The 24,615-nt window shown below is 56.1% G+C and overlaps 1 protein-coding gene across 1 annotated transcript in view; it reads right to left on the minus strand.

Moving 5' to 3' along the window:
• The window catches only part of COL16A1 (collagen type XVI alpha 1 chain), a gene marked incomplete at both ends in the record, with an annotated part of 49,568 nt that extends 28,088 nt beyond the window's left edge, over window positions 1–21,480 (minus strand). The window contains 36 exons of the mRNA XM_080692055.1: window positions 2,430–2,498; window positions 2,678–2,731; window positions 2,814–2,849; window positions 3,121–3,162; window positions 3,359–3,412; window positions 3,522–3,644; window positions 3,901–4,008; window positions 4,187–4,222; window positions 4,951–5,082; window positions 5,407–5,451; window positions 5,566–5,601; window positions 8,241–8,285; window positions 8,590–8,700; window positions 8,770–8,805; window positions 9,460–9,570; window positions 10,038–10,073; window positions 10,230–10,274; window positions 10,751–10,789; window positions 10,944–11,039; window positions 11,123–11,167; window positions 11,490–11,552; window positions 11,818–11,853; window positions 11,944–11,988; window positions 12,093–12,134; window positions 12,339–12,401; window positions 13,478–13,504; window positions 14,447–14,482; window positions 14,997–15,023; window positions 15,297–15,350; window positions 16,055–16,180; window positions 16,324–16,404; window positions 16,949–17,215; window positions 17,511–17,634; window positions 19,196–19,313; window positions 19,419–19,493; window positions 21,408–21,480. Coding sequence (XP_080548181.1) covers window positions 2,430–2,498; window positions 2,678–2,731; window positions 2,814–2,849; window positions 3,121–3,162; window positions 3,359–3,412; window positions 3,522–3,644; window positions 3,901–4,008; window positions 4,187–4,222; window positions 4,951–5,082; window positions 5,407–5,451; window positions 5,566–5,601; window positions 8,241–8,285; window positions 8,590–8,700; window positions 8,770–8,805; window positions 9,460–9,570; window positions 10,038–10,073; window positions 10,230–10,274; window positions 10,751–10,789; window positions 10,944–11,039; window positions 11,123–11,167; window positions 11,490–11,552; window positions 11,818–11,853; window positions 11,944–11,988; window positions 12,093–12,134; window positions 12,339–12,401; window positions 13,478–13,504; window positions 14,447–14,482; window positions 14,997–15,023; window positions 15,297–15,350; window positions 16,055–16,180; window positions 16,324–16,404; window positions 16,949–17,215; window positions 17,511–17,634; window positions 19,196–19,313; window positions 19,419–19,493; window positions 21,408–21,480 — 2,556 coding nt within the window. The remainder of the gene's footprint in view (window positions 1–2,429; window positions 2,499–2,677; window positions 2,732–2,813; window positions 2,850–3,120; window positions 3,163–3,358; window positions 3,413–3,521; window positions 3,645–3,900; window positions 4,009–4,186; window positions 4,223–4,950; window positions 5,083–5,406; window positions 5,452–5,565; window positions 5,602–8,240; window positions 8,286–8,589; window positions 8,701–8,769; window positions 8,806–9,459; window positions 9,571–10,037; window positions 10,074–10,229; window positions 10,275–10,750; window positions 10,790–10,943; window positions 11,040–11,122; window positions 11,168–11,489; window positions 11,553–11,817; window positions 11,854–11,943; window positions 11,989–12,092; window positions 12,135–12,338; window positions 12,402–13,477; window positions 13,505–14,446; window positions 14,483–14,996; window positions 15,024–15,296; window positions 15,351–16,054; window positions 16,181–16,323; window positions 16,405–16,948; window positions 17,216–17,510; window positions 17,635–19,195; window positions 19,314–19,418; window positions 19,494–21,407) is intronic.
• Window positions 21,481–24,615: the final 3,135 nt, after the last annotated feature.

Genomic DNA, 24,615 nt, shown 5'->3' on the forward strand with positions numbered 1-24,615 from the left:
CAACATTACCAAAAGCTGAAGAAAAATTATACATTTGCCCACGACCCAGCATGGCACAGGCTGGCTGAAAGGTAGCATTTCTTTGATTTCAGCTAAAATTATATCATCTTGCGAAACTCTAGAGGGTTCACACAGAGTCGAGGCTGACTATTAGACAGGTCTTTGATGACTAAAATGAGGAAATGCACTTATTATTGCCTAATCTATGCAATTTGTTCAATAGACACACAGAAACATGGGAATCTCTGTGTCAGGCAGCGCAGAATGGAACATTTCCATCATCGGATCGCCCCACCCGGCAGTGCTGGTCTCCAGTGGGTCGAGGATTGGAAGGGAGCGGGCTTTATTTATTTATTTATTTATTTATTGGTGGTACTGGGGTTCCTGGAAACCCTTCTACCTCCGGGCTACACTTCCAGACCTATTTCATATTTTTATTTGGAAACAGGGTCTCCTAAGCCAGTGCGCACGGCTGGCTTCGAACCTGCGCGATCCTCCTGTCTCTGCCTCCCAAGCGCGGGGATTACAGGGTGCGCCACCACGCCCGGCCGGGAGCGGGCTTTAAGACTGGGCTTCAAGTTCTGGGCTTTGCCCCACAACTTTCTGGACTTCAGTTTCCTTATTTAGGGAACAGAAACAATAATAACAGTTCCCTTAGAAGGGTTGAAAGGGGAAAGGACTTTCTGTGTGTTCAGAGCTTAGCACCTGGCCTCTGCATGACTGCTACTCAAACAATGGTGGCAAGCGTGTTCTTTCTCCTCTGCAAAAGCCAGAAAAGTCAATCTCAAAGCTGAAGAGAGTGGAAGGAAATTACTAGAGGCTGGGGGTGGGCCAGCGGGTGGGTAGATAATAGGTACCCAAACACAGTTAGAGAGGAGGAATAGTGCTCCACAGCACAGTAGGGTGACTCAACTACTGTTAAGTATTTGAGAAGAAGCCGTGTGTTGTGGTGCATGCCTGTAATCTCATTATTTAGGAGGCTGAGACAGGAGGACCAGAGGTTTAAGGCCAGCCTCTGCAACTCAGCAAGACCCTATGTCAAAATAAAAAATAAAGAGGACCAGGGGTGTAGTACTGAAAAAATAAATACAAACAATTTTAGAAGAGGAGCTAAAGGTTTTGAGCACAAAGAAATTATATGGAGATGGAAATACTACCTACCCTGACCTGATCATTACACATCACACACATAAATTGAAATGATCAGCTGGGCGTGGTGGCGCACGCTTGTAATCCCCGCGCTTGGGAGGCAGAGACAGGAATATCACGCAGGTTCAAAGCCAGCCACGCGCACTGGCTTAGGAGACCCTGTTTCCAAATAAAAAATATAAAAATAGGTCTGGGAGTGTAGCCCAGAGGTAGAAGGGCTTCCAGGAACCCCAGTACCACCAAAAAAAAAAAAAAAAAAAAAAAAGAAAGAAAGAAAGAAAGAAAGAAAGAAAGAAAGAAAGGATCACACTCCAGCCAGGTGTGGTGGCATATGCTTATAATCCTGGTACTTGGAAGAATGAGAAAGAAGGATCACAGGTTCATGGCCAGCCTTAGCAACTTAGTGAGACCCTGGTTCAAAATTAAAAAAAAAAAGTTAAAGGGCTGAAGGTGTGGCTCAGAGGTAGAATGCCCCTAGGTTCAATCCCCAGTACCAAAATAATAATAACAATAATAATAATAAATTATCACACTGTACCCCAAAATATGTACAACTATTACATCTTAATTTAAAAGAAGAAAACAATAAAAGTATCTTTTACAAAAGAAGAGAGAGCCAGGCATGGTGGTGCATGCTTGTAATCCCAGCATTTGGGAGGCTGAGACCGGAGGATGGCAGTTCAAGGACAGCCTCAGCTACTTAGTGAGGCCCTTTGCAACTCAGTGAGAACCTGCTTCAAAATAAAGAATAAAAAATAGTGCTGGGGTGTATCTTGGGGGTAGAATGCCCCTGGGTTCTATCCCTAGTACCACAAAAAAAATAAATAAAAATAAATAAGTAGAGGATGCCGGGTGTGGTGGTGCATGCTTATAATACCAGTACTTGGGAGGCTGAGACAGGTTTGTGGACAGCCTTAACAACTTAGTGAGGCTCTCAGCAATTTAGTGAGGCATTCAACAATTTAGTGAGACCTTGTTTCCAAATAAAAAATAAAATAGGTCTGGAGGTATAGCCTGGAGGTAGAAGGCCCTTGGGTTCCATCCCCAGCACCACACACACAAACAAAAACAGAAACAAAAACAGAGGGGGGAAAACCGGCAGTGGTGCTGTTACTATCCAGGGCCCCGCCATGCAGACCCTCCTTCCAGAGGCTGCTGAGCTGAGGCTTCTTCCTCCCGCCCCCATTGCTGGGAGAGCTGGGTCAGCTCCAGGCCCTCTTCCCGGCAGCAGTGTCTTGGTCCCAGCAACATCCCCAGCACAGAGCATAGGGGACTCTTACCGGAGGCCCAGAGACACTGGCCCCAGGAGGCCCCACAGGTCCGATGGCTCCTTTCAACCCTGGAGGTCCCTGGGGAAGAGAGGGCACAAGAGCAGATTTGACGTTAGCATGGTCCAGCAGGCGAGACGCCTCACACTGGGTCCTGGGCAGCCCTCCAACGGGCATCGCTTAGCTCCCAGGTCCCCTGCGCCCAGTCCTAAGACACTCAAAAGCCCTGAAGGTCCAGCGTCACAGAGGCAGATGCTCACCTGGGCACCTTTTTCTCCAGCGGGGCCAGATGGTCCCCGAGGTCCTGGAAATCCCTACAGATGGAAGCGTGGCGAGTTATCCCCTATCTGGAATGGCCCTTCCCTGCCGGCCTCCTTCAGCCCAAGGCAGACGTACCTGAACACCAGGCAAACCCTGGACTCCCGGCTCCCCCTGCAAGTCAGAAAGGGCAGACTGGGGCATGTGCCGACCTGCCCCGCTGCCCCCACCCCATCGGCAGACCTGGGCAGACTGGGGTTTTGACCGGCCCAAAGTCAGAGGCGCTCCCCAAGAAGACCCTGAGCATCAGAGAGCTGGCTAGGGCTGCTGTCTGCCCCCTCTTCCCAGAGCTGCGCCCTTGAGCACCTGGGGGCAGGCAGAGCCCCACAGTTGGGGGATGGGAAGGGTTGCTGTGGGGGAGATAAAGGTAAGGCTGGACACTCACCTGGGGCCCCTGGGCTCCCATTCCTGGTGGCCCTGGCTCTCCCTGAAGAGGCAGAAGGACAGGCCCTGGCTCAAGATTTGGGATTCACCCTTCACCCTTCTTCTAGCCCCTCTCTTGGCCCTCCCCCGCCTTCTACCTCTCCACTCTGCTCCCAGTTCCCAGTCCCCTCATCCCCAGGTGGCCCCCACCTTGAGCCTCATCCACGCACAGTAGCAGCCCAGGCTCTGCTCACACATACCTGTGTGCCCTTCAGTCCTGGGGGCCCTTGGACTCCTGGCAAACCAGGCTGGCCCTAAAAGGCACAAGGGGATCTGTGGAGTCCCCACAGGAAAGGAGGGGCAGGAAGAAGACAGGGCAAAGCCCCGGCTGGACACACCAGAGGGCAGGCAGCTGGAACTCACCGGTTTACCAGGCCGGCCCACACCTTCAGGGCCCTGATCTCCTTTGGGGCCAGGTATCCCAGGCAGTCCCACAATGTCAGTCGACGCCCCCTGCAGGCTGGGGCAGGCAGTGCAGCCATCACCCTGGTCAGAGATGGGCAGGGCCAGGAGCCCATCAGTCAAAGTTGGCAACCAGGCCGGGAGGCATTGCAAAGAGGTCCTTGTGCCCCTCTGAGCCCTCTGCCTCCACCTCAGCCTGGGAAGTCAAAATAGGCCCTGTCATTCGAAGCAGAGAAGAGCTTAGGAGTCTCCACCCAGTGATTCCGGCCTCCTCTGAGGCTCATGGCCAACCCTGCAAGCCTCTTTTTACCCACACAACAAACTGCCCCCCCAAACTGACCTTTTCTCCTTTTGGTCCTGCAGGGCCCCGAACCCCAGGCTCTCCTGACAGTCCCGGCTGCCCCATGGTGCCTGGTGTTCCAGGGTCTCCGGGATTCCCAGCATCACCCTGTAAGGAGTGGGGGTCAAGGAGGATGGGGTACCCCTGGGGACCTGTGGCACCCACAGTCCCTCAACAGGGCTGAGGGCTGGGGGCCAGGAAGGGAACAGAAAGTAGGCATCAGGAGAGCTGGAGGGCATTTGAGAGGAGCTGGTGCCCACCTATCCATAGCCCCCCACATTCTCACCTTCTGCCCCTTCAATCCACGCTCTCCAGCCTTGCCCTGGAAAGAAAGCATTCCCAGACACCCCTGAGTGCCAGCTCTGTGTTGGACCCAAGGGATATAACAGAAAACAAATCAGATGGCAAGTCAGTGTCCGCTCTCAGCTAAGGAAGCAATCTCAAGGGTGATGCGGGGAGACCCCCGTCGGACTCCCTACCTGCCTGACCTGGGCAGGTTACCTCATCCAGCCCCGTGCCTAGCTCCCCTCATCTGTCAAATGGGGGCAACAAAAATAACATGGGCTTCAGCTTCAGGGGCTCCTTGTGAGTTCAGATGGGCTAAGGCACGTGAACAGCTCACAGCACGTGGCGCCCACTCAGCCGGTGTTTGCTGCTACTATCAGGGCAGTAACACTGGCAAGACCCAAGGCGGAGGCCGGGTTTCTCCAGGGCTGTGCGCAGTGCTCAGTGCTTCCGCACATCCTAGCTCAGCCGCACCACACTCTACGGACAGATCGCAGAGGCTCAGAGAACAGCCGCGAGTCAGAGATCTGGTAAAAGGCGGGGCTGGGATTGAAGCCTGCTCCATCTGGTCTGAGGCTGGTGCTCCTTCTGTCCGCTCCGCCACGCTGTGTCCAGGGTAACGGGCAGAAGCCTGTCAGGTACCTTCTGCTGGACACAAGCCCCCCCCCCCTTATGTATTCCCACGACTCTGCTTTGCCCAGGAGCAGGACTTCTTCACTCTCTCAAGCCCCACCCATGTCCACCTCCAGAGGCCCTAGAGCTCACCTGTTTCCCTGGCAGGCCGAAGCCTGGGAGCCCAGGCTCCCCCTTCTCCCCTGCCGGGCCAGGCAAGTGCACCACAGGGCTGTCTCCATCCTGAGGCCTGGACAGGGCTGGGCACGGCTCGCAAGGCTCCCCCTGCAGAGCAAGGATGCAGGGTTAGGGGTTCATAGGACCTGGGGTCCTAGGGCTCTGCTTGAGAAATGAGCCTGCAGAATGTAGCTGCATCTGACGCCTCTGTGGGGCAGGGGGCATCTCAGGCGAGACTGTGGGGGTACCAGGAAGTAACAGAGGTGGAGGCCACATCCGCAGGCATCAGGCATCCTCAGGCATCCTTGACAGCATGCTGAGGAGTTAGACTTTGCCCCACAGGTGATGAGGAGCCCCCAGGGTTAGAAGTAGAGCTAGATAAGCATCTGTCTCTGGCATGCGCCTGGGTGATGAGGGAGATACCGGGCTCACCTTTGCTCCTTTGATGCCCGCCGGTCCCACTGGCCCTGGTGGTCCCTACATGAGAAGAAGCCACGTGTAATACCCAGTTTCAGCCGATCAGTCCCCTGACAGTGGGCAGCACCTCCCCCTTGCCCTCCCCCAAGCTGCTGCCATCAAAAGCATCCTTACCGGGCTGCCGATGGGCCCTGCCTCCCCGAAAGTACCCTGAGGACCAAGCACAGAACGCACGGTCAGATGGGAGATGGGGCAGAGGTGCTAGTGCGATCCCAAACTTAAACTTGGGATGTCTAGGATACACTTGTACCTCCTACCTATAGGGAAATTGAGGCCCAAGAGGGAAGAGCAATCCCCTGAGGTCCCCAAGGGAGACTGTGGCCAACCACAGGCTAGGAGCTATGATTTGGCACCCAGTCTCACTTCAGAGAAGCCCAGCCCCACTCTTAGCCCTTGGCCAGCCCCCAGAGGTCACTATTTATTCAACAGATGTTCATTGAAGGCCTTTCTGCACTGGGCACCAGGCTGGGTACTGGGTACGTGAAAAGCACCTTGTAGTGCTTGAATACTTAGAACTCTTTAAACAATAATCTTTTTTGTTTGTTTGTTTGTTTGTTTGTGGAACTGGGGATCAAACCCAGGGGCATTCTACCTTTGAGCTACACCCCCAGCCCTATTTTTCATTCTTTATTTTTAAACAGGGTCTCACTAACTTTCAGAGGGCCTCACAAGTTGCTGAGGCTGGCTTTGAACCTGCAATCCTCCTGTCTCAGCCTCCCAAATACTGGGATTACAATGTGTTACTACCACGCCCAGCCTAACAATAATCGTTTTTCAGGAGTATGGTACTAAGGATTGAACCTAGGGGAGTTCTACCTCTAAGCTACTTTTTTATTTTTTACCCCAGCCATTTTTTTATTTTTTATTTTGAAACAGGACTTCACTAAGTTGCTGAGGCTGGCTTCAAAGCTATGATTCTCCCATTTCAGCCTCTCAAGCACTGTGATTACAGGTGTGCACCACCATACCCAACTTAAACAACAATCTTTTTTTTTTTTGCGGGTCTGGGGATGGAAGCCAGGGGCATTCTACCTCTGAGCTACACCCCCCTGCCCTATTTTCTATTCTTTATTTTGAAACAGGGTCTAAGTTGTAGAGGGCCTCACTAAGTAGGTGAGGCTGTCCGCAAACCATGATCCTCCTGTCTCAGCCTCCTGAATGCTGGGATTATAAGCGTGGACCACCACGCCCGGTTCCTAAACAATAATCTTAATAATGTTGTGTGCTACCAAGGAAACAAGCAAGGTGACAAGGCACAGGAGGAGCCCATGTAGACCAGGTAGTCAGAGAAGAGGTAATCCAATTATTATCAGAGACAAGAATAAGGTTCACTGGTGAAAGACTAGGGGGGAAATGGGGAGGGAAAATGTTCTAGATGTTTCTATCGGGAACCACCAGTGTGGAATCTAGGAGGTGACATATTCCCAAATGGAAAGAGGACAAATACAGCTAACAGAGCAGAGAGGGAGCCAGATGCACCTGGAAAGGAAGGCAGGCCTGGGTCACCCCGGGGGAGACCCAGCGAGACTGGTTGAAGTCAAGTCCTGGAAGGAAGGCAAGCAGGAAATAATGTGATCCGAGTTCCTTTTACAAAGCCACTTAGCTACCGGAGGCCAAGTGGCCGTGGGAGGTCAGAGGAGGCCACCGCCATCCAGGTGAGAGAGGATGGGGACCCCGCCTGAGGTAGCACCGGTGCGGGGAGACGCCTGGCAGAACTGTCACGACCTGCGACTGAGCTGGAGGGAAGGGGTGAGGATGTGGGCGAGGGAGAAGCTGAGGGGGACACCAGGTTTGGGGTCTGGGTGCCTGGGTATATATGATTTGCTGAGACGAAAAAGACTGGAAAGAGAAGAGATGTGTCGGAGGGCTGCAAAGTCTCCACTTGAGAAATGCCAGTGCGGCCTGCCTGTTAGAGTGGAGTCTGCAGACATCTCGGTGTTTCTCACACTTAGGCCCTCGCACACCCACAGAACCCCTCATCTGAGTAACACTCAGCAGTTCAATGCTGTCATCTGTCTGTAATGCAATCATAAGTACATGTTAACACAGCCACTAAGATCAAGTGGCCTGGCCGAGTGGTACTGATTATAAACCTGGGAGCCAGACGTCCTGGGCTCTAATCCCAGTTCTGCATTCAAACTCCCATTTGGCTTTGGGCGACTTATTTGACCTTTCTGTGCCTCCCTTTCCTCATCCATAAGATGGGAATAAGCGAGTACCTACTCCATAAGGTCTGAGGGAAGATAAAACAAGTTAATAGACACACGCGACTTGGAACAATGCCCAGCTCATAACAAGTGGGAACGAAGTCTTAAACATTATTTTACTATTAGGTAGTCTTGAATGTGCTTAATTTTGTTAGATGATCATTACATTAAAAATACAACATGCCGGGCGTGGTGGCGCACGCTTGTCATCCCCGCGCTTGGGAGGCAGAGACAGGAGGATCGCGCAGGTTCGAAGCCAGCCGCGCGCGCTGGCTTAGGAGACCCTGTTTCCAAATAAAAATGTAAAAATAGGTCTGGGAGTGTAGCCCGGAGGTAGAAGGGCTTCCAGGAACCCCAGTACCACCAAAAATTAAAAAAAATAATAATAATAAAAAAAATAAAAATACAACACTAAGAAACTGTCTCGAACAACATGAAGGCTCCCAGAAATAAATTATTTGACTCTGGTTTGCAAAATATCAATGAATCGTTTCACTGTGAATTTAGTTTCATCCATGGCCACCCCGCCCGGCCTCCCTGCCAACACACCCTGGTACCCTAGATATCTAGCCCAGGTCTCACCTTTTCTCCTTTCAGCCCTGATGGCCCTGGAGCCCCAGCTTTCCCCTGAAAAGCAACCGAGGTAAAGTCACGGCACCCACCCCCATGCACACCCCTCCAAGACCCCACTATCCCAACGTCCAACCAGAAAGAGGAAGGGACAGTGGGGACTGTGAATCCCACACCCTGCGGGCAGCTGGACGATTACCCTTCTATACGTGACACTCCAAGGGGGAAAGAGGAAGGCCCAGGGCAAGAATCGGGGCAGCACCGGGATGGAGGGAGGGGCCAGGACAGGGCCCGGCACACACCTGCCCCATGGGTTCCCTCCTGGTCCCTGCCAGCAGTGTGGCAAGAGTGGGCCACTTACCGGAAGGCCAGGCAAGCCAAAGCCTAGGGAGCCCACACTGCCTTCCACTCCCGTGGGGGACCCAAGATGCTGGGCCCCTACCATGGAGCTGCAGGACGAGCAGGGCTCTCCCTAGGGAAGGAAAAGGAGGTATCAGAGAGGTTCCCAGGTAGGCAGAGGGGCAGACAGGGACGGCCTCACCTTCTCTCCTTTGACGCCTTGGATGCCGGGGTCTCCCTGCAGGGGAAAATGGTTTGTGGGATGAGACTGGGCATATTAGAGTACCCCAAACTCCCTGCCACATATGAAGACAGCAATGTGACACACTATACACCCATCAAACACCCAGGGGTCCCTTGGGTTCAAGGCCAGCACCCAGAGGCATGGTTTATCAACCCATGTAACAAACAAGGGAAATGCAGCCAGGCAAAACTACCCCAGTGGGAAATTCCCATACATACCCGATCACCTTTCTGTCTGGCAGTTCCCAGGCCCTCCTGAAAGAGACAGTCTGTGAGGAAGAGGGTGGGAGCCCTGTCTAGGACCCCAACTAGTCCTGCCCACTCCCTACCTTCACCTCCGCCACTATCAAGCCCCAGGCCCAGCTTCACTCACAATAAGGGACGGCTCCACCCCAACTTGGCCAAAAGGCATCTTAAAGTCTCTTAGAAAGCCACAGGAGGTTGCTGTGGAGACGGGGACACTCTAGCCCAGTCCTAACTCTATGGTTCCAACCCCCTTACCACCTAGTCTTTCTGCCCATACTCTCTCTGTGGCCATGAGAGGTACCCAGCCCCTCTGCCCAATTCCTCTCTATGATCATGCTCCAGGGTCTGTTTTGCATGTGCATAAGGTGTGGGGGTATCCTTCAGTGGCTACCTGGATACTCACCCTGGCTGGTGCAGGATCACCTGGTTCCCCCTTGGGCCCGGGTTTTCCAGGGAGTCCCACAAAGTTCTGGAACCCTTCAGGCAGTGTTGGGCACACTTCGCAGGGGTCACCCTAGCAAAAGGAGAGACTATGAAAGGAGAGGGTGAGGCCTGGGGAAAGGCCTAGGCCGGTTCTGTGCCTCCTGCCCACGCAAGCTCTAGACATTGCATGGGTGGCCAGCGCCTTGCCCTCAACATCCATCACCCTGCAGGAACACTGCAGGGGCTTCCTCGTCAACTGACTCATTATTCAAGGTAAAGCTCCCGACACCACAAAACTATATCCTCACAGCAATACGGGAAATGAACGTGTCCCACTGACCAACGTGGAGACTTGGGTTGAGAAAATCGACCCGCCATGTTTATAGACCACATGGGTGGCAGAGGAAGGCTTTGAGCCCAGCTGACCCACAAACCAGACTCTTTACTAACCCCACAAGAACAGGTGAGGATCCAGCACCTTGGGCCCAGGGCCCTGGGTGTTCATATGCAAAGAAGGGCCCCCCACCCCACCCCAGGGCAAACAGGCCCCAGACTCACCTTCTCTCCCTTTGACCCCGGAATCCCTGGCTTCCCCTGTTGGAGAAGAAGCAGGAGGCATTAGTGCCAGGGCAGGGGGCTGGGGTGCCAAGAGAGGACCTGAGGACGCAGGCCCTCCCTCTGGAGGCCTTGGGAAAGCAGACCGGGGCACGGTGGGCAGCGACCCCACCCCACCAGATGGGGGCCACTCACAGGCTTCCCGCCAGGGCCTTCCTTTCCTGGTGTCCCAGAGCTGCCCTGTGGTCGGAAGAAAGGTTAGAAGGGTAGGCTCGTGACCTTGGTGACCTCGACCCACTCTCCCTGTCCCTGTCCAGCCCCTCCCTAGATGGCAGGCCAATCTCCATGTGGCTCGTCTTCTCAGTCAACACAGCCTTTCCCATGCGAAAGACAGGTACAGGGAGGGAATGAGGCCTCTGAGCGCCCTTCCCTGCAGGTGAAGAGGTGATGGGGTGACCCCAGAGGAGCACTGCAGACAGACTTTGCCAGGGCTTTCTGCTCGTCATGTTTGAGGCTCTACAATGAGCTTGGGCCACGCCGGTCTCTACTAGGCCAAGGCTTCCTGTCCCCACGCCTGAGGACAGAGCAAGTCCCCACCTCGGCGAGCACTGGGATGCAGGCACTCCACCAAAGTCTGGCTGAGCTGACCCCCCATCCTCCCTGGGACCCTGCCCAGCGCAAGCTCCCTCACGTGCCTGCACCCCACCTGTGCTTACCTTGTCTCCCTTGGGTCCTGGAGGGCCACCTGGATCCCCCTGAGGGCAAAAACAGGGTGGAGGGCTGTTTCCCAGAGCCCTTCTTACAGCATAAGCCCCTCAGGACCCCTGAGTCAGGGCCTTATCCCCCAGCCCTGGCCAGGGCGGGAAAGGCCCTCAGCAAGGGACAGCAGGAGAGGCAAGGGCTACTCACCGGGGTCCCAGGCAGTCCTATCCCAGGGGGTCCAGGGAGGCCAGGGGGCCCAGGCTCTCCTGCCAGACCCTCAGGCCCAACGAAGCCAGGGTCTCCCTGGCAAAGACACCAGAAGACGTGAGGGGGATGCCGCCTCAGCCTGCCAAGTCACACCTCAGTCCCCCAGACCCACTGCTTACCTTCTGCCCTTTGGGCCCGATGACACAGATCTCTCCTGGCCGGCCCTGAGGGGAAGAGGGCTGGGTTTAAGGACCACCAGAGACCTGTCACCTTCCCATGGAGCAGGCAAGTAAATGCCCCCTGCCCTACCCTCGCCACCCCTCTCCAAGCCAGGCCCCACCCCGTGGCCCAAGGTCATCAAGTGCCATCCTCAGAGCACGTGGGTGGATCGGGAGGCCTGGGTTCTCCTGGGTTTGGGTCCTTTGCTGCCCGCTCCTTGCCCTGTTCTCCTGCCTTGTCTGAGCAAGGGGCTGGGGACTGGATCCCCCAGCAACTTCCAGTGCTTCAAGGCCCTGTTGGGGGTAGGGGAGGGACCTGAGCACCTACATCTCGGCCGGGCTTTCCAGGTAACCCCTTGATGCCTCCATCGCCCTTCTCGCCTTTCTGACCCTGGGAAGAAGAGACAAAGTGACTGGGGCTGAAGAAAAGGCCTGGGAGAGCCAGGGAAGCTCCAGCCCAGGGAGGGGCCGCTGCCTTCTCCCCTGGTCTCTGCTTCCAAAGGAGCACAGACAACACAAAGAACTTCCAAGCCAGCTGTGGGGGAGGGGACTGGGCCCCTTGGCCATCCTCTAGGAACACTTTGGACACCTCCTCCTCGTGCCTAAGGGACCTGCAGACCACCCTGGCACCCACCCCTCCAGTCCAGACCTGTTACCTTCTGGCCTGTCGAGCCTGGGAGTCCTGAGGGTCCCTGAGACGAGGAGGGGACACAAAAGAAGGGTCGAGGACAGGCGGCAGGGCTGGGCAGGACCTGCCCCTGCCCTATCCCAGCCCCACTCACCATGGCTCCTGACTCTCCCTTCTCTCCTTGTGGGCCTTCTGCACACTGTAAGGGAGACAAGGTGCTGTGAGGAGCCATGGCCGATGAGATGGGGTACAGAGGGTGGGCCCCACCTTGGTCCTGAAACTAGCCTCACCTCCAGGTCTTACCTGAAGCGGGGCATCCGGGGAGATTCGAACACAGTCATTGCCCTGGGGTTGAGGAACAGAGGTCAGAGCTGGGGTTCCTGGGGGAGTGACCCTAGACCCACTCTTTCTAGGTATCCCTAGAAAAGAGGCCTCCACACACCACACTAGAGGGTCCTGCCCTCAGCCCCATAGGGCCAGGCTTCCTGCAGGGGAGATGATGGGCCCAGCCAGGAAGGGTGCTGCAGTGGCCGTGGCTGGGGCACTTACCCGTGCTCCCTTCTCTCCCTTGGGGCCAGATGGACCAGGTAGGCCTCGCTCACCTTTCCCTCCCTGTGGATGAAGCCAGAGTGGTGGCCGGGACCAAAGGGGGCACATGGGAGCCTCCAGGAAATGCTTCCCACTCCTGGCCTCCGGCACCCACTCATCCACCACACAAATGTACACACACACCCCCACACACACGGGCAGCACCCACCAAACCCCACCAGGCGTGCAGCATATGGGCCCCATACGTACGTCCACATGCCCCACCCACCCACGAGGCTATATTCGGCAAACCGAGAGTCTCACGCACACAGAGGGCATCACTTCCCCCGCGCCCATATGCAAGCTCAGCAACTCACACGGAGCACACCCAGAGAGGCCCGTGCACACATGTGCTAGACACACACACAGGGTGTAGATCAGAGCCCCAGGATGGCTGGAGATCGGGCTGCCTGACTCAAGTCTTGTACTTGCTGGCATGCAATTGAAAGCCAGTCATAACACCTCTCTCAGCCTCAGTTTCCCCATCGACCAAATGGGGTTCATGTTAGCACCTGCCTCCAGGGCTTGTGATGAGGAAGAAATGGGGTGCTGCAGGCAAAGTACTGGCATGCAGTCGGCACCCCACAAAGGCAGCTCCGAGTCACATGACAGACCCCCAGGCAACACGCACAGCTGTGTGCAGGCGCTGCCTGTTTCACGCTCACAGCTCTGTGGCTCCCCCGGGCATGCAGGCAGGCAGGTTCTGCCCTCAGCCCCAATGGGCTGCACGTGCAAATGTGTGTCCCAGAGGTGCACGTAGCCACACTCAGGTGCAGTCACTGACACCCAGTCATGCACACAGGGGCACGCAGGGCCTCAATTTCCCCCAGAGTGAAGGAGAACATTCACCCTGCGGGGTGAGTGTTGAGGGATTGGGAAGGTAATAGGCGTGCATGAGCGCAGCCCAGGGCCTGGAGCATAGGACAGCCTTAGAAAAGGACACACAGCCCCTGCTCTCTCCGACACACACGCTCTTAGGCATCGCCCACTCACACAGGTTTAGACAGTCCTGAGATAAACACACGACCACAGGGCCAATGCTATGGGATGAGATGGTGCCTCCCAAGATGGAAGGGTGTCCTGTTCTCTATCAGACTCACCTTAGGGCCAGAGGGACCAAGCGTGACCTAATGGGACAGAAGAGAGAATATTACACCTTTGGGAGTGGGGAGCCAGAGAGGGCAAGTGATTCAGCCAGGTCACACAGCATGGCAGCAAGACCAGTAGCCCATATTCCAGCCCCTGCTCTGCACCAACCAGCATGCTGACTCAATTTGCTACGGTTGTCACATTTGCAGAGGGGCCTAATCTACTTTCCATAACCTGTCTGGCTTTCAGCTAGCCCCACCCCCAGTTGCTAGGATAACATGGCTGCTCGGTTGCTGTGGTAACTTGTGCACATCTGGGGACCATCATCTTTACCAGATTTGGAGGGAAACTGGATCAAAAAAGGGGTGGGCAGAGGGGTACTTTCTCGTGTCCCCCAAAGTCAGGGGACTCAGAGCTGAGGAGGTGGGGGTGTGCCCTCTGTGGACCAATGTGGCTGTCGACCAAGGACATCAGGCCTTGGGGAGGTGGTAACTCATGCTGCCCATGGAAGAGGAAGAGTTGGGAAGCAGCTGGGCTCACAGTGATGACATGTGACTCTGTCATGTGACTCGGTGGCCTCTCCCTCATCCCGAGGGAGACTAGACCAGGGCCAGTTATGGAGGGAGAGCAAGGAAATCTGTTCAGGGGGCAAGTGCTGGTGGGGTGACCAGCCAGCCCTTCCCCCTTCCTGGGCCTGCCAGGGGACAGGAGGCCTTCCACACAGACCAGGCCCGAGACCCTGTGGGGGCTGCAGAGCTGGGATCAGCAATCAAGACTCTGATCCACCCAGATCCCAGGACAGGAGGCTGGCTTGCAGGCAGCCCTGGCTGGCGGGGTGGAGGTGGGGGTGAACCCTAGCTTGGGAAGCCGAGCAGGGAGGGAGTGCAAAAGTGCACAAAGACCCCCTTGTCCTCAACCAGGAGGCTTCCTAGCCAACTCCAGGCAACATCCACCCACCCACACGCCCTCCATTCACTTACGTTGCTTTCCCGGGCACCAGAGACACAGGGTGGGCACTGAAAGGAAAGGACAGTCCTGGAGGTCACACACACACACACACACACACACACACACACACACACACACACACACCAAGCCCAAAGAGCACCATGTACATCTGAGAGAAGCGTAAAGACAGGAATCCCAGGAAACAAGCCTCAGCCCTCATTTCCTGCCAACTCAGACCCACAGCCATCTTCCAGATGAGGAGCAGTAGAGGGCTCTGGGCCACACAGCACGTCAGGGCAGAGTGAAGACAGAATTTAGAAGTTCCATGGCCAAGACCTGGGCTCTCCCGTGATGCCCATGGCCATTTGATGCCCGCTCCCCAGGAGTATCCTCCAGGCTGCTGCTCTACCTCTCAGGGAGAAGCAGTGGGCGGATGGGCCCAGCCTTAGGCCCCTGAGAAATGCCAGGAGCTGTGTAGTCACGGTCACCCCAGGCCCAGGCTCTGTGCCCCGGGGCAGTGTCCAAGGGGCTCATGCCAATACCCCCAACCAAAGCCTTGGGGCAGCCAGACGGGAGGCTCACCTCATGGGCAGCTGTCTCCTGATGCACCTGGGAAGAGGGGCACATGGGAGTGGGCAGGGCACTCATAGGATCAAGCACTGCCCCAACCCCTGCCCAAGAGCTCGCAGGAGTGAACTCTCCAGAGAGTGCCAGGCATGGAGTTCCCACCCTGTCTGTCTTTCCTTCTCAGAGCTGGCACCTACACAGCCTGAGCTCTGCCCGGGCAGGAGAAGTGGGAGGGAGTGTCTTCTCCCAGGGCTTCCAGGGGGCACACACGGGGCAGACCAGGGGCACCGAGGCTCTCCCCGCCCACGCCTCTACCTTCGCTCCCCGCTCTGCCTTCTGGCTGATGCTTCCCGTCAGCTGTGCATTCACCTGGGCAGATGGAGCAAAAGGAAACCTAAGAAAGTGGGGTTCAGGGAACCAGGCAGGAAGGGGCACCCAGGCAGGGCACGTGGACCCCGGGTGCCCCCTGAGCCTGGCATCTGGCCCCTCCCAGGACATCAAGGACCTGCTCATGCCGCCCCCACAGGGGCCCCTCCTTCCCCCAACCCATGTGATGTCGGAGAAAGACCGGGAATGAATGGGATCCTGTGTTCCTGCAGCGAGAGGCTGGGCACGGTGCCCGGTGGACAGACAGACGGCCCAGCCAGTGCTGGGGCTGAGGGAGGAACAGGCTTCCCTGCCACCTCCAGAGAGCCTCAGATGGACAGGGCAGCTGGCCATGGTGCTGGGCGAGGGAGCAAGCTCTGGGGAGACAGGGGCCAGGTCCCTGGCCTCAGGTATCCCTGCCCTGGAGAAACTGCCTTGGCAACGAGACTGGTCCTGGCCTCATCAGGAGGGTCCAGGTGGCATCTAGAGGGGCCAGGCAGCTCCTGAGCTGGATGGGCATGACTCTAAATACCAACAGGTGGCACAGGGTGGCTGTCTCTGTCTCTCTGAATCCCATAGGGACAGGGCCTCCTCTCTAAGGACAGTGTCCTTCCTCCCTTGGGCTCAGGGCCGACTGACTCTGGTGGCAGGCCTCAATCGGGTCGGGGGGCAGCTCATTCCTGCCCTGCCCTGCTCTGTCCACCTACCTTGCTGTTCTGAGGCTCCTCCAGGCAGAAGCAGCGAGTGTAGACTTTGCCTTCTGTCTGTGGGTTGATCTCGATCAGCTCGTTACTCTGGGTGTCCCGGCGGGCCTTGGAGGACTCTGGGGGGCACTGCTCAGTGTGGAGGGAGGGGACGGGTCAGCACAGAGGCAGACACAGCCCAAGACCTCCCCTTCCAGAACCCATCCCATCTCCAGCACGCAGTGCCCCTGTCCCCATCCCCACCCTCCAGCTTTGCTATGGCGGCCGCTCACCCCTCCTGGCAGAATCTCACAGCACCCTTCCTCCAGCACAAGCTCCGGGTCACAGTAGATGTGTGCCTGCTGAAGGTCAAACTGCAGGGGACATACAAGTCCATTTCATTTCATCTTCTCAAACAGCCCTGTGTGCTGGCCCCCAGCGAGGCACAGATGTCTCCACCCCGTGACCTGACCTCAGGGCGTTTCCAGTCTGGCCTTGGGAGACTATCAAGAGTAGAGCTGTCACCAAAAACAGAGCAAAACACGGGCCCAGAGGAACAGGAGGAGAGGCCAGGCACGCAGGGCCCAGTCGGCAGACGGGTGTGCAAGGAAAGGCATGCGGGTGGCGGTCTCAGCACAGCGAAGGCATGGGCGTGTGAAAGTGCTGGGTGAAGCTGACCAGAGCAGAGCCGCATGGAGCGACACAAAGGAAGATGCTGCTGCAAACTCTTAGAGGAACCGGATCGTGAAGGGCCTTGAGTACCAGGTTAATTAATACATTTAGGCTGCATCTGTTGGGTAGTGGGGAGCCATGAAAGGACTGTGAGCCAGAGAAGGTCCTGGTCAGATACAGAGTCCAGGGAGCTCACTCAAGCTCTTGGAAGGGAGAAGCAGAGCCCAGGCTCAACCTAGCACTCACAGCGACGGGCTTGCCCTGCTCAGCGTCCAAGCCCAGAAACACATGGCCCACAGGCCGCAGGGGTCGCCAGGGCCCCAGAGGTTGGGAGGAGGCTGAGATGCAGTCCACATGGATGGAGGCCACACGTCCCGCCACGCTCAGCATCAGCTTGTGCCAGCGCAGGTCGAAGAGCTGAGGCACTGGAAAGATGCAGGACACGAAGTCGCCATCTTGGCCCTGAGCCCGGAGCTCCAGACTCCGCTCTTGGCTGTTGACTTCCAGGGAAATCTGTGCAGAATTGGGAAAAGAGCAGGACAGATTCAGAGCTCCAGAGCCACAGCATGGCAAAGACCAAGGTCCCCTTATGGGAGGGGAAACTGAGGTCCAGAAAGGGAAGAAAGCCAGCGAAAAGTGCGCCCTGAAAAAATGGGATGGCCCCGGTGGACCAGGGGCAGCCTGAAGGACGGGCACTGGGATGGCACACAGAAGCCTCAGAAATGGCAAGCTGACATGAGGGTGGGGCCAGTCTGGAACCATCAATGTCCCAAGGAGCCACCAGGGTGGAGGAGGGAGCTGGGCTCACCTGAGGGTACCCATCCGTATCGGTCACTTGGAACAGGTACCATGTGTTGTGGTTGGTATGCTTTTTCAACAAGACCGTCAGCACCAGGGCAAACTCTTCCGGGAGCCCCCGAGGGAACACTCGTCTGAGGACAGAGCAGAGCGCGCCCTGAGGCTCAGGCAAGAACCTGGCCACTGCCTACTCCAGATCCTCAGGTGAGGGGGCCACCTAAGAAACACACGCACACAGGTACCCACCTCCAAACACACAGGCACACTCATGCATTCCTTATTCATTCATTTATTCCTTTTTTTTTTTTTTTTTTGGTACTGGGCAATGAATCCAGAGGCTTTCTACACCCCTATTTCTTTTTATTTTTCTTATCATTTTGTGTGTGTGTGTGGTACTGGTGGTGGAACTCAGGGGCTTTTCTACCTCTGGGCTATGCTCCCAGACCTATTTTATACTTTATTTGGAAACAGGGTCTCACTAAGTTGCTGAGAGCCTCACTAAGTAGCTGAGGCTGGCTTCAAACCTGTGCGACCCTCCTGTTTCAGCCTCCCAAGCACGGGGATTACAAGCATGCCCCACCACGCCTGGCTATTATCATTTTATTTATTTTTATTTATTTATTTATTTTGGTGGTACTGGGGTTCCTGGAAACCCTACTACAAGCATGCCCCACCACGCCCGGCTATTAACATTTTATTTTTATTTTTATTTTTATTTTTTTATTTTTGGTGGTACTGGGGTTCCTGGAAACCCTCCTACCTCCGGGCTACAGTCCCAGACCTATTATATATATATAATTTTTTTTGAAACAGGGTCTCCTAAGCCAGCAAGGCTGGCGCCACCATGCCCAGCTATCTTTTTTTTTTTTTAAACAGGGTCTTGCTAAGTTGCTGAGGCTGGTCTTGAACCTGCGATCTCCATTTCAGCCTCCAAGTACTGGGATTATAGGAGTGCAGCACCATGCCCAGTGGGTACATTCATTCATTCTGTACACATTTATTGAGTGCCTTCTAGGAGCCAGGTGCAGGACTGGGGAGGTTGCCTTTCCCCACGGAGCCTCTGGGTCTGCCGGCAGCGATGGTGGAGACCATAAACCAAGAATCTCCAGAATGACTATTTTGTTACTACATTATAATTTTGGTTTCTTTCCAAGGAATCCAGGATGCCCTGGGTCAAATAACTGGGCCTGGGGATAGGAGTGGGGGTAGAAGGAGATGGTGAAGAAAAAAAGATGGAAAGGCTTCTGCATGACCAGAGCAACAAGAACGTGAGGAACATTTGGGGGGACTGAGGCCAGAGAGGTAAGCAGGGGGCAGACAACTCAGGGACTGCTGGGAATTTGACTTCACATATGTACACACACACAGAGGTACACTTGTGCACATGCGCACACAGACATACAGACTCACTTGCCAGGTCCTCCCTTCCCCATACTGTGTTCTCAATCTTCCAGAACCCACAAGATACAGACCTGGCCCTGCCCACTGCTTGCCAGAGATGGGGACAGAGCTGCCAGGTGGCCCCTGCAGCCAACCTCACAAGCCCAGGGTGGAGACCAGGTTGGTTCCTGGCAGGGGAAGGGATGAAATGACCCCCCCCCCCAAAAGGCCCCTGGACTTCGGCCCCACATCTAGAATTGCTGGAGCATGGCTGAGGTCCGTGTTAATTGCTGGTGATCACACCGATGCCTTTACCGTGTAGGCTGGGTCACTGGGGCTGCCCCCAGCCGCAGGATGAGAGGCCCCTTGGGGTTGCGGATCTTCTTGATGGCAGACGTCTTCATGAGGCTGAGTCGGCGGATGAGGTTGAAGCCTTTGGGGGAGACACAGATGGAGAGCTCAGCCAGGCAGGAGGAGGGGGTGTAGTCCACTCCAGGAAGATGGCAGAGGTGGACGGTGGGGTGAGAGGGGCACTCACCAGTCACGTTGGCAGAGAGGTCGCTACTGTGTTCCAACTTGAGTCCCTCTTGATGTGAAGGTGGGCACTGTTCACCTGGAAGAGAATCGGCCAAGGAGCACTGGAGGCCCAGGCGGAGGCTCCTGGTGAACCCAGGAAGGATCAGGTCTAGGAAACGTGCTTTCTGATCCTGGCTGCCCAGGGAGCTAGGAAGAGCCCAGCACAGAGTCGGGAAGACTGAAGCCTAGCCCAAGGCCACTGGGTAGGTCAACAGCACAGCAGGACCAGAACTCCAGAAACCCAAATCTTCCAATGCCTGTAGTCAGGGACAGACCAGCAAGGCAGGGAATGAAAGAAACGCTGGGCTGCACCAGAGCACAGGCATTGGGAGCCTACAACAGGGTAGGGAGCCGTGCATGTCCATGTGCTCCCTCTATGACACACCCAGGTGGGGGGGCAGAGGTCCATTTTAGGGGCGCAAAACATCAGGTCCATGCACACTTTGTGTCATGTACGATTGCATGTGAATATCTGTGCATGTATGAGTTGTGGATCCCCATGCCACCAGAGATGCCACGCACAGCTGGTACACGTGTTCTCTGCAATGGGTGGAGTTCCATTCCCCACATTCAAAGCAAACAAGCAGGCCAGACACAAGTCTCAGCTAACAGAATGACTTTTCACCTAGATAATCAGCTAGTGAAAGAGTGAGAAGAAACAGAGGGTCTGAGGGGACCACAAGCTGAACGGCACCACCAAGGCCTTGGGCTCCAGGCAGGGCCTATTAGGAGGACAAGGGCTCCAGAGAAGGGGAAGGTTTCATGCAAGTCTCCAAAGCCCTGAAGGGACAGGCTGGCAGCAGCCATGGTCCTCCCTCTTCCTGGGGCTGAGAAGTACTAGGGGAGGTGCCTCACCAGAAAGCTAGAGACTAGAATCAAAAAGGCCTTCCTGCAAGGCAGATGGGGAACGGGGCAAAACAGTCGAGTCAGATCCTAGAAGCCGGCACTCCTCACCCCAGCTAGCCTGCCTGAAAGTACTGCTGGTCCCTGGGCATGGTGACCACACTAGAGTCTCCCTCCCCCAGGTCTGGCCAGAAAGACCATCACTGTCTTTAGCATCGTAGCAGCAGTGGGTGACTCATCCCTTGGCAATGGGCCCAGATTCCTTACAGATGTTGAAATTTTCTGCCCCAGCCCCCTAAGGGGACCTGGTAAGGGAGAAGAGAACAACACTCCCACACACATTTGTGGGAACACGTGTGTGCCCACATGGCCGGCATATACATAGGCATATATGTGCACATACATGGCACACACCACTGGCAGTCACATCCCCGGTGCACGACCCTTTCTTCTTTGCTTCAGCACCTTGGTTTCTCTGCCTCCCTCGACTGGCTGGATTTGGGTTCCAGAAGTTCTACTGCTGTCTGGCTAAGCAGCAGAGACACGGAGCCCAGAGGGCACCCAGCAGTGTCGGGCGGGTTGCCTGGTCAACTTCCCCTGGCTTCAGGACCTGGAAAGCTGTACTCTGCCTCAACCAGAGTCTGGGCCTCCGCGGGGCCTTTTATTGGCGATCCAGGCTGGCTGTGGAGGCGGAGCACGTGGGCTGGAGGATGGATCCTCCACCAGGAAAAGGAGCAGAGGACCCAGTGCCTTCAAGATACAACTTGGCTGCCTTCTGCAGGGAGAGTGCAGTGCCTGCTCACCCCGCCCTCAGCCTGCAAAGGTGGGTTTACGGACACTGGCTCACACAGAGACCCAAGATGACAAACGCAGAGCCACTCTGAGATGTGAGCACAGAAGCTCAAAGTTATGAATATATGCAGAAACACATGCATACCCACTGCCCAGCTCACTCTCACAGGCTTGAGTGCACAATTGCCTCAGGCCGTCCTAAGTGCAGCCCCTAGACTCTCCCGTGAATGCCCACATGGCCGGCATATACATGGGCATATATGTGCAAAGACCTGGGCACCTCGGGTTACCTGGCCCTCCTTCTGTGTCATCTCACCTGGATTTGCCCCATGGCTGAAGGTGGCCCAGAGACCGAGCAGCCACAGGCCAGGAGCCCAGGATATGTGCATCCCGGTCAGGAGGGGTCAGCCACCGCGGCAGCACCTGAAAACCACAGAGACCAGGAAGGCAGGGTCCTGAGTTCCCACAGCACAGCTGTCTGCAGGCAAGCACTGCCAGCCCATAGGGCCCAGTTGCTGGGTCAGGGGTGGCAAGAGGTTTGGACAGACATTGGTCCCTCTTAGGGGCCCCACCACAGGCTGGGAGCAGGATCTGGGCAGAGGAGACAATCAAAATATTTAACCACCGGTATGGCTCAGATGTCAGCCAATGTGAGCGGAATGCCAGCCAGGGGCTCAGACAGCCCGCAGCCTCTGTTGTGCTGCCGGGCAGTTGCTGGATTGACAGGCACTCTGGAGGGGCCTAGGCCAGGGAAGCTGGGATAGTGAGGGCTTGAGGCAGAGGCTGGCCACCCAACACTTGCAAGTTTTTGGACACGTTATCAACCTGAGCGCTGCGCTGGCACCTACCAGCCTGCTACCTGGCTAGCTGCGTCCGGCTCACCACAGGCAGCCTTGCAGGCACCCAGACTGCCCACAGACTGGGCAGAGTGTCCTGGCAGGTATCACAGAATGTGTGTGGGCCAAGGAAGCTTCCCCCATGGGTGCAGTGGGCGGGAGAGCAGGTCGCCAAGGCTCAGGACCTTGTTGCCAACCTCCTCTACTGATGGATGCTCATCTTTTAGTTTTATTAAACCCTGATGGATGGGCCAGATAAATCAATGCAGGCTCAGCCAGCAGCCAGCAAAGTCATACATCATCGGACCTCCACAGAAAGGCAGTTCATGTGTGCACGCAGGCACGCATGTGTCAGCAGATGCACAGACACAGACACACAGACACATACAGGGTACCAGTGCATGCACATAAAACTACCTCTTCACAGGTAGCCTTACAGACACACATGACAATTGATAAACCCAGACATACCAAATTGCACATGCACATAGGCACACAGCCAGCTCATGACCACCTCCAGTGCCCTTCCTGTTGGGAAGTCCTTATGCAGGTCTGACCTCATTCCTTCCACTGGAACCCTATTTCCTTCCATTGGAGTTGGAAAGGACCCCTGCACCCAGGATACTTGGAGGTGAGCTCCAGCCCCTCCTCCCTGGGATAGAATAGTGCCCCCACCCCATTCATCCTCAAGCCTCTCAAACCCTTTCCTGGTCTTCCCCTTCTGCCAGCCAATGGAAGGGCTGCCAGCTGTGGGAGGCATGCAGGGACATGTGGAGGCGGGAATGTGTTCAAGCCCTCTTCCGGCCCCCAATCTCTGGTCTCCACTCCCCCGGCCCAGGTTGAATGTAGGGCTACACTCCCACGGTTTTATTAAACCTTTGAGTGGGCCCACCCCAGCAGGATGGAGTTTACCGCTCGTTCTGCTAAAGAGGACTAAGGCTCAGAGAGGAATGCCATTTGCCCCAGGTCACACAGCAAGTCAGGGGCAGAAAGGGCCCTTGAACCCAGAGTCAGGACGCAGCCCCAGTCCGTGCCCACTTACCGGTGGCCGATATCCCCTCACCTCACTGAGCGGCGATCCAGGCAGCCAGCCAGGGGGAGCAGGGCCTGGGTTTCACTGGTTACCTTCTGGGGCCCTTGATCCTGCCGCCGACCGACAGCCGGGTGCCCAGCTTCCCGGCGCTCGCCTCCCGGCAGAGTGCAACCCGGCTACACACGCCTGCCGGGACTGCCGGCCACTCTGGTGGGGGAAGAGGGGCGGTTCCAGGGGCTGGGGGCCTGCCAGGCAGCTAATGCATCCCAGCTGGGCCGGCCCGCCCCGCCAGGGGGAGGAAGAGGGCGGCGGGAGGGGAGGGCGGTGGAGGCGGCTGGCCGCCTGTCGGAGGGACGGAACGCAAGCCCCGCTCCGGGCCTGGCCGGGCGCCTGGGCCCGCCCCTCCCACTCCCCAGCCAGGTGAGCAGCGAGGCGGGACCCTGCCTGCCCAGGGCTGCCCCGGAAGGGGGCTCCTGTGGGCAGGCGGGAGGCCCTGCTCTTTAAGAACAGGGCCTGGAGTCTGAAGGGCCTCCCCTATCCCCTCCTTCCCTGGACGGCCCCCAGAAGGCTGGGGGGTGGAGACCCTCCAACATCCCTAGAACTCCTGACGTGGCTGCCGCCCAGGCCACAGTGGGCAGCTTTTTCCAGCTCCTCGGCCTAACTTTCCAGTCTGCTCCTCTCTGGGGGTGGGGGTGGGGGGCCAGGAAGAGGAGCCCCCACCCCTCAGATAAATTAACCCCTTCTGCTCTGGCCTCATTCCTAGAGTACTGGAACCCAGAGAGTTCGCTGCTCTCCTTTGGTGAGGTTACAAGGGCTCGGATCCCTGCTGCTGGACCTGTGGCTTCAAATGTGCTATTTAGCTCTTCGTGTGTGCATCTGTGAGATGGGATGGCCTGCCCCATCTACCTTCATTAAGGGAAATGAGTTAAGGTCTGTAAAAGTGCTTAGGCACATCGAGGAGAAGTACTTGCTGTTCTTTTCATTATTATTGTGATCCCTGGCAGGGGCTGGGGTCGGAGTCATGCTTGCCTTATATCCAGGGTCCAAGAAGCAAAAGAAATTGAGGTTGGAAAAATTGAACTTTGTTTCCGGTTTTATTGGGGACGGGGAGGTTGACCAAGTTGAGCCACCTTCCCCCCTACACACACAAGGGTATCTGCTGGAGGCAGCAATTTTCTTGGCATCAAGTTTGAGAAAACACAAAGAAGTGGGTTCAAGAAGCCCATGATGAAGCCGGGCATGGTGGCGCACCCTTGTAATCCCAGCATTCGGGAGGCTGAGACCAGAGGGTCACAGTTCTCAAACAGCCTCAGCTACTTAGAGAGGCCCTTGACAACTCAGTGAGACCCTGTTTCAAAAATAAAAAGACTAAAAAAATAGAGCTGGGGGTGTAGGTCAGAGGTACAATGCTCCTGGGTTCCATCCCCAGTACCGCAAAAAAAAAAAAAAAAAAAAAAAAAGCCCATAATGGGTGGGTATGGTAGCACACGCTTGTAATCCCAGCATTTGGGAGACTGAGAGGAGGATCACAGTTTGCAAACAGCCCCAGCTACTTAGTGAGGCCCCTTGCAACTCAGCAAGACCCTGTTTCAAAATAAAGACTAAACAATATGGCTGGTCCCATCTAACCCGGGCAGGGGGCAGACAGGCCTGGG

Source organism: Muscardinus avellanarius, assembly GCF_963383645.1.
Source record: "Muscardinus avellanarius genome assembly, chromosome: 3".
NCBI lineage: Eukaryota > Metazoa > Chordata > Mammalia > Rodentia > Gliridae > Muscardinus > Muscardinus avellanarius.